This window comes from Mandrillus leucophaeus, unplaced genomic scaffold (assembly GCF_000951045.1).
Source record: "Mandrillus leucophaeus isolate KB7577 unplaced genomic scaffold, Mleu.le_1.0 Scaffold235, whole genome shotgun sequence".
In the NCBI taxonomy this organism is placed as follows: domain Eukaryota; kingdom Metazoa; phylum Chordata; class Mammalia; order Primates; family Cercopithecidae; genus Mandrillus; species Mandrillus leucophaeus.
Window position 1 is genome coordinate 2,098,621 of NW_012102421.1, and position 8,721 is coordinate 2,107,341.

At 47.5% G+C, this 8,721-nt stretch overlaps 1 protein-coding gene across 5 annotated transcripts in view; it reads right to left on the minus strand.

The window, feature by feature from the left end:
- LMO4 (LIM domain only 4) overlaps positions 1-8,721 on the minus strand; it is a 20,060-nt gene extending 11,339 nt beyond the window's left edge. For 2 of the 5 annotated variants that reach the window (XM_011982088.1, XM_011982085.1), the window contains exons 1-2: positions 8,398-8,721; positions 5,410-5,648 (exon numbers count right to left, since the gene is read on the minus strand). In XM_011982088.1, the coding sequence (XP_011837478.1) occupies positions 5,410-5,645 (236 nt within the window). In that variant the 5' untranslated portion in view covers positions 5,646-5,648; positions 8,398-8,721. Of the gene's footprint in view, positions 1-5,409; positions 5,649-5,846; positions 5,994-6,343; positions 6,526-8,397 lie in introns of those variants that run through there. The other 3 variants (XM_011982089.1, XM_011982086.1, XM_011982087.1) reach the window with 2 other exon arrangements.

Sequence of the window (8,721 nt, forward strand, 5' to 3'; positions counted from 1 at the left end):
AATGGGGGTAGAAGGGGGTGACACAATCCTAACAAGGCTAAAGTACAAATATCCTCTTACAGTAACCCTAAGATATTTTAATGGGTAAGAGTCTATAATTATGGTTGCCACTACCAACAGGTACACGGTGACACTCCATCTCAAAAATACCCTTTTCACAGTACCCATCTGATTACTCAGCCTAAGTGTTCATTTATTTAACAATTCACCCTGAGTAAAGTCAGTTGTAAGTCTTAACATCTAAGTGTATTTTAATAATCAGGGCAGTCATATGTAATCCAAAAGCCTTTCATATATCTTATTTTTTCCAGGGCTGCTATCATAACCTTTCAGAGAACAATCAGCCACAAAATGGTGGGATTCCTAAAGTGCCAAAAATTACAGTTCCAAAGTTTGAAATGTCCAAGATCTACCCAGGACTGATGTGCTATTGAACAACGTATCAATGGAGTTTAAGATCTTTCCATGCCTACAGCTTTAAGGCTGCCTCAGAGCAGAACAACTTACATGTCTATACACATTCTAATCCCCTTTTACCAGAGAGGAAGGCTACCATTAGAATTCCACCCTTTCTCTGAAAAGTTGGGTGTGTGTGTGTGTGTGTGTGTGTGTGTGTGTGTGTTTTTACAACGTTTCTGTGCGCTGGAGAGTTAATTATCTAACCAGGGGGACTGTCCAGGACAGTGTTTGATTTAAAAGGCTCGAGGCTTTAGGTGCTCAATTAAGTAGCTATCGGTCTCAGACTGGACTATAATGGGCTCTTTTCTCTTTAACTCAAGCAACGGGGAGATATACCCCAGGTCAGGCTAATTAAAGCCAGGGGAGTCTTTAATTGTGATGACAGAATCGGTTTCAGTTTCCTTTCTTTGGGTCCTCAGTCCAAGAAGGTCGTTAATATTTCAGCATTTGGGCAATGCAATCAATCACAAACATCAAGAGGTTCCTTATATAGGGAAAATGGAAGAGATGGTAAGAAATCCCACCAAACCAACTGCCTTTAAAGGTGCTTTGCTCCTATTTGAACAACACCATGTAGTTTTATTCCTGTTTGCCCGTTCAGCTCCAGCTCTCCTTGCTGGCATTAAGAGATGGAGGGCAAATCGTATTTTTAGTTTATTATCAATGCTTAGCATCTTTCAGTAACTTCAATAACCAATAGGTGGGCTTATTTTCAACTCCATTATTACTTCAAGCAAAATACACGCAATATGAAACGCTACCTGGCTGTGTTTTCTAAACTGCTTTTGGGCAAGGAGAGGTACGTTTCTAAGAGTGTGGCTGAAAGGTATACATTTGTACCTGCAAGTAAATATCAGCAACCTATCTGAGGAGAAAAAAGCACATCCACAGCTACTGATCCAGAAGCAATTGGTTTTCCAGCAGGTTCCTATATTTAATCTAAATTCTGCACTAGCTATATTAAATGTAACAAAGAAATGCAACCCAGAAATTACGCCTGGAGCCAAGTCCATTAAAGGTACTTCGGAATAACTAGAGACCAGGCACCTTAAAAGCACCAGAAGCTATTGATACTTAAGAGGGGGGCTGTGCATAATCGCAACTGCTGCATTAGAGAGGGGAGGGAGAAAAAAAAAAATCAGCCAAATTACGCTTGGTTAATTCAGAGTAACAGATCTGCCCCCAAGTGAATTGGAGGCCTTGAATTAATTCTGTTATGACAAATCAAGATAAACGTTCCCCCTAAATTGCATGCGATTTAATTAATTTTTGAGATCCTGGGTTTTTTTTTTTTTTTTTCTTTCTAGCTAATAGTTCACATGCTCCTGTGCTGTCATTGTGCTTGAGTGGGCAGACTTCAAAGTGATATTAAATAACCAACTATTAGATTTACCTAGCACGTCCTATTGGAAAAGTGCCATTTAATTACCTAGCCTGTTCAATTAAAGGGACAGCATTCTCTGAATATAGCAGCTTGCTGTTGATTACCAGGGAAATGAACTCGCTGTCTGGCGGCGCCTCCATTCCTAACGCCACCCCCTCCCCAAACACACCCTCCACCACCAACTACCAATTCTCCCCACCCTCGCCCCAGGCCACCGCCCCCGACCGCTCCGGGCTCACTGCGGCTGCGGGCGCCACGTGAACCGCCCGAGCCCAGCCCGAGGAAAGAAAGCGCGACCCGCTCGCCGGGCTCCCGCCCTGCGCTCGCCCCCTCGCGGGCCCGAGACCGCCCGCCGGCTGGGCGCTCTGGGTGCGGCCTCGGGCGGCGCCGGCCCGGGCGCGGGCCGCTGAGCGAGCAAGGGCCCGCCGACGACCGCCACCCGGGCTTCCGGCGCGTTTCCTCGCCCTCCCAGGACCTGGAGCCCCACCCGTCGGTCTCCGAACTTCCTCCTCTCGCTGCACTTTCCGCGCCAGTCTTCGGGCCCGAGGTTGGGGGGGTGGAGGAAAGAGGGTTCGAGGAAGAGAAACGGAGTTTCCGAAGCTACGTGGGGCGCTTGGGTGGAGCTGAGGGCTCGGGAGCCGGGGATGGGGGAGGGGGCAGTCCCAAGGTTCCCCCACTTTTGTAAGATGGGGGGGCCAGGCAGGCGTTGGTCCCTTTAAGATTCACCCTCCCCCTCCGCTCTACAACCCCCCCCCTTCATTCTTTCCCTCCCTCTCTTAGAGGCCAATTTTGTTAATTAAATGTTTTGTTTGCGACGCAGCTCTCATTCATTGCGGACACGTCATTCGGAGCAGATCTAAGCCAGAGACCAGATCTCATTAGATAAAGCCCATCAGAACTAAGAAAATGGAGGAGCCACTAATTAAAGCTTTTAATTGTGCGGATTCGCTGCAGCAAGGCAGCCGCTTTATCTGAAATCTTGGAGGGCGAGGAGGCAGAAGCCCAGCTCTGCCCATCGACACTTGGTCGCGGAGGGGGAGGGGACTGGTGAAAGCGCCCCCTCCTCTTGCAGCCCCCTCCTCCGCGCTCAGGCCGGCCTTTCCCAGCTCTCCCGCAGCTTTTCAGCAAGACCTTGGTTGTTTTCAAAAAATCACAACCTCAAAGTCAAGACAGTTTAAAAGCCCCTCAGTAAATCGCTATGTGGTCTCAGTCGGACCAAGGGGTCCCCTTCACCTGGCGGCGGGCGAGCAGATTACTCCACTCGTCTGCAGCGATCCCTGCGGCATTGAAAGCTCCTCCAACAAGTGGACTTGAGGGACACTGGGGAGCGGGTAGCTGAGAAGAACAGGAACGTCTGCATCTTCCCACCTTCCCACCCTCTGGGCATCTTGATGGGCTGAGAGGAACACTGAAGGAAGACTTCAGTAATCTCTTAAATTGGAGGGGAAGGGGGGCTCACAACTGCTGGTGAACCCTGAGCAAACTATGAGGCCATCAATTTGGTACTAAGCTAGAACTCATCTCTCCTAGAAAGATCTAAGGTCCTCGGGGTAGCATGTAGTTCAAGGGCGAGCCTGGCTCCAGTTTCCAGATTCAGAGGGGAAAAAAGGAAGAACGTAGATCCGATTAATTAAGGCTCAGGGCTGGGCACACATCCTCCATTGCTCCATTAGGGCACAGGAAAACACCAAAAGGCCATTTACATTTGGCCCCAAGAATAGAGAAAAGAATGGACACAATTCCCAGGAAGCCACTTGCCTGAACTTGTCCTGGGGGAATACAAGTGGACTCATCTTCTTTTTAATTAGTTGTAATCAGAAGCGAGGGGTTTTTTGGGTTTTGTTTTTGGTTTTTTTTTTTTTTTTGAAGGCACTTGGAGAAGAGATGAATCTGTACCATTCACGGAATCTTAACAGCACTGTCAATTTTTCCACTTCAAGCCACACTCCTTTCTTACCACAGTTTTGCTTTCTATTTAATTACAATACTGTCAAAGCTCATGGCATTACTTGGAAGGAGGACCAGAAAACATTACACCCATGTTCCCGCTGATTTTCCAACATTTACCTCTAAAAGAACACTTAGTGAAATTAATGCTGCCGTCTTAATTTAAAAATAAAAGCCCTCTTCCTTCCTATATTTCTTTTACTTGACTGATTGAGGATGCCAGCAGAGTGGACACAGGTTGCATTATCAAAATAACTAAATGTCATTTTACTCCATCATCTTACAACTAATGATATCACTGAGGTAAACGTATCCACACTCAGCTCTGAACTACACTGGCATCTTCTGCAATGTTAGGCGCAGAATAAGGCGAATCACAATGGAGCTAAACTTTGAACAAAATATCTCATCCACTGATTTACCCACACTGAAGAAAGAAGAAAATTTTCTACTAATCACTTCAAAGACAAAGGTTTAGGACAAATTTACAAAGGATGAAATTCTTCTTAAAAGTGTGCGGTTTTCTAGTATCAACTGTGTGCGTGTGGGTTTTTTTTTTTTTTTTTAATTACTGGATGTTGAAACAGAACACCTCCTAGAAGCATTCATGTGCATCAGTCTATCAAACCATTTACTCAAATTAAATGTGTAATCCTTCAAATGCCTCCTTTCAAATTAATGAGTTTAAGTAGCTTGAGTTCACCTGAAAAGATCCTATAGGCACCTGACCTCCTGAATTCTTTCCATTAATTGCACTGCAACTTGTTGGAAAAGACTGCTTACATGGACATATGAATGTTCCTATACATTGCTTTAAAATGCAAGATTAGTATAATTCTATAGCCTCTTTTTCTAAATCTCTTTTGGGGATCAAGGGCAGTGATACAAACGACAACAAAAAACCCAAAACCTGAACATACTTCAACTGAAAAAAACTGCAAATTCTACATCGCAAACCACACACTAACTGAATTATTGCAAGCCTCCGAGTAACAGTATGAAGAGAAACATTATCACTAGGTTTTATTTCTTGGGGCTTTTTTTCTCTATAAGAATAATTACAAGTCTTTAAACTGATGGATAACTAGCATTTTTCTCAAGGAGCACAAAGAATGAATCACAGCTTTCCACTCAAGAAAGTTTAAAAATGCTCATGTAAATATCGTAATAAGCCATCACTACAGACAAATCATTTCTCACTAACTACACTTGTATTTTTAAGTCAACCTTTGTCTCCGAGTTCCTCTGTGAGTTCCCACCTTGTTTTAAGAACGCACCTTAACTACCACTTGAGATGTTTGTTTTTAGCCTGTAGTCCAGTAGAGGCTGACCACTTAAACTCTGGGACCAGAGGGTGCTCAACCTTTGTGCATCTAATGACCCAGTCCCACCAGATGGTCTTTACTTAGTATGGCATTTGCCATTAATTTGCCATCAGATATTGGAAGACTTAACAACATGCTTCCTGAACCCTTTAAATTCCGCCAACTAAAAGATTTTTGAGGTGAAGGCTGCAATGTATTGCCATAGGTGCCTGCTCCTTTCCTCACAACCCTGTTAACCTTTGGCCTTGCCATTGCTCTGCTCGCCCATCCCCAGGAAAGGCAGCGAAGTCTTACCTAATGTAGTCATTTCTGCAAAGGATCATGCCGCTTTTGGTGTAACAGGACGTGCCAATGTCGCCCAGCTGCGCCTGGCAGCAGGAACACTTGAGGCACCGGCTGTGCCAGTAGCTGTCCATGGCATAGAGCAGAAAGCGGTCCGCAATCTTGCCCCCGCAGCCTGCGCACCGCTTCCAGGAGAGGGAGCCGGCCGTCACCGGGGGCGGCTGCGAGCTGCTGCCCGGATTCACCATGGTCTGCAGAGGGCGGGAAGGGGACAGGGAGAGAAAGACAAAACAGGGGCGATACAAAAGTTAGTAATCGCCGGAGAGAGAGAAAGCCCATTCCCCTCCTCCCCCCGGAGCTGCTGGAAGGAAACAGCAGGGCAAGGGCGGGAAGGAGGCTGAGAGGGAGAGGGAAGGAGGGAGGCTCGCCGGCAGCAGCCGCCTGTTTACTTTTCTCAAGCTTTGTTCTGGGGCCACGAGCTCCTCTCAACTTTCCTGCGCTTGCCGCCGCTGACAATTTCAGCTCCAGTACTGTCAAAACTCCGAGAGCAGGCTCCGCCGCGCGCTCCACCCCTCGCGGCGCCTCCTCCCAGCCCCCGCCTCCGCCCACTGCCCCCCTCCTCCGCCGCCCGCCTGCAGCAAATGAGGGTCAAACCCACCCACCGCCGTGCCCGGCCCCTCCCCAGCCCCCGCCGGGCCCCGGGACAGAGTCGAGGGGAGTGGGGAGGCGACGGCCCCGCCGGAGCCTCGTTCCCTCCCGGGCTCTGCCCTGGGAAGTGCAGCAGGAGTTCACAAGTTGGAAATAGTTCGGTTTTCCGAAAGGGAAGGAGGGAGGGACCGGCAGACGGAAGATGGAGAGCGTGGTGGTGGGAGGGAAGGCAAGGTGACGGCAGAGGGGGTGCAGTGTGTAAAGTTGCGAAACTGGTTTTTCGTATTTTAAGCAGCACCTTTCACATGCCATTGTGGTGACCGCCATCTCCCATTATTGTTCCAAATCTCATTTCATTTTGAAGATCAATGAGTGTTTTCTCTGGGTTTTCAGGACACAGGCAAGAATAATAGATCATTGAACTTTAGGATGCCTGTTAACTTCCTATACAAACACTCTCCACTTTGGTCTCACTAATCTGCCCTTGATCAGCAATTTAAATGCTAAAGCTTTGTTCCTCCAAAGGGGGGGGGGGGCGGCGTTACAGATAACGTGCGAGAAGGCAGCATTAAGGGATGCACAAGTTAAATTCGAGCCCGTTCTGCTGTCACCAAAAACTGCTTTAAAAAAGAATTCCCCACTCTAATGAATGCCACAAGAGATGCAACTGGGATATAATATAGGAATCAATTTATAAAGCTTAGCCTAAACCGATTAATTTGTTGCCTTCAATTCCGAGTCCAATAAAGTCCTAGTGTTCCTCTAGTCACTTATTCTATAAAAAGATCAAGTTATTTACTGCCAATTAAGCAGCCTGTTTTGTCTTTGTCCTCTGTAAGCTGAGAGTGTGGGCTCCCCCTGAGGCTCCCGGCTATCTGCTCAAGACATTCAGCTGATACCTCAGAAGAAGGCGAACTTTGCCTGTCCCCGGCCCAACTTGGCTGCTGCAAAAAAACGAGGAAGGAACGAACGAAACAGGGACTCGAGTTCCTTAAATAGGCCGATTTTAAACACATTTCCTCCGAAAGAGTCCCGGAACGTGTGTCCAGTGACCGCACAATAAACCAGAATAAGAACTGCACCAATTAAGCTGTAACAAAACCCTGAGACTTTGGAAACAGGACCACTCTAAAACCCATTAGCATTGCATTTATCCGAATGCATCATACCTTTATGTAAATTGATTTATCTGATGCATTTACTCGAGGAATTGCTTTTTGTTACAATTTCAGCCCTAACCCAAATGAATCTGCATTTCCTGCCCTAGGTCTTTAAACTGTTTCCCCCAACGTTTTAATCGCTCCAAATTCCTTTTTAAAAGGAGAGAGGGAGGAGATTCCAAGCTCTTCCCCGCCCCCATCTTTAGTGAGAGGTAAATATATATGTATTTTTTTTTTTTGAAAAGGAAACATTACACTGAGAAAAGCATCCAGTAACCCCATTAGCTAAAGCTCTTAAAGACAAGCAATACCTTAATGCTGATTAAATCTAAGAGATGAATCAAGAGGACTGACCAGAAACTGACTCCCCTGATAACTAAGGACGGGCCCTCATCAAGTTTCATTTAGAGTTGGAAAAAAAAAAAAAAGAAGAAGAAGAAAGCTTTTAAGTTAAATAGGCTTATACTCTAGTAATTACATAGCCAAGCAATTTAGGTCCTGGGATAGTCAGTGAAATAGAAAGCAGAACTGGCAGCTAGAGGCAAAATCTGCCCCCCTTTAACAACGTCTCTGGTGTTTTTTAATGGAGACCAAGGGAGGGACAAACGTAACGCTGGCAATTTGTAGTACAAAAATGGATGCTTAATTCATGTCTTGATTTTAATTAGGTGATTCACCGTATTTCTCCTGGATTGTAACAAAAGACTTATAAACCAAGAGGTTTTAAAAAGAACCAGCAATACCGAATCCTGCTCACTTAGACCCTTCCTGCCACTGTTTCAAAATTAGTGTTTACTAGAAGGGGGGGGTATCGTGACTATCCCCACCCCCACCCCCCCAAACACACTACTTCTCATACTTAAAACCTAATCTAAGCACCCCTTGCCCTTTCCCTCATGAACTAGAAATATCCCCCACCCCCTCTACGGTCCCCACCAGCCCCGTTTCCAAGAAGAGCCCTTTTGTAAGCAGGAACCGCTACAAAGCTGGCGGCCCGGGGCTGCCCTCCGCGCTAGCTCGCAGGCCGGCCTCGGTAGTTTCAGACTCGCGCTTTATCTAAGGCGACGTATTGTTTACTTGCAATTTGGGACGGTAAGGGGAAGGAAGCCAAAGAAAACAGCCCTGGCCCGAATCGGCCCCCTCCCTCTCTCTCCCACCTCCCGGCCCGCGGCTCCCCCAGCCGCCCCCTTACCTGCTTTTCCCCTATATTGCAATATTGCAAGAGGCGGCGGCGGTGAAATGCGAACGAAGCCGCTCGGCTTCCAGGGAAGGGGCGCCTGGGCTGGCGAAGCTGGAGGGAGGGAGGGAGTTCTCGCAGAAGCAGGAAAGGGGAGGAGGGGGCTAAGGGCGGCTTTTTTTTTTAAATCGCGTTGCTCTGGGGCGGGTTGGGGGGCCCCCGCGTAAGTGGCAGGCGGCCGGGAGCAGAAGTGTCAGTCTCAGTCTTCGTCCTTCTCCTCCGCCTCCGGCTGCGCGCGAGCAGCTGCAGGAGCCCTCGGCCCGCGCGACGCGGCTTCAG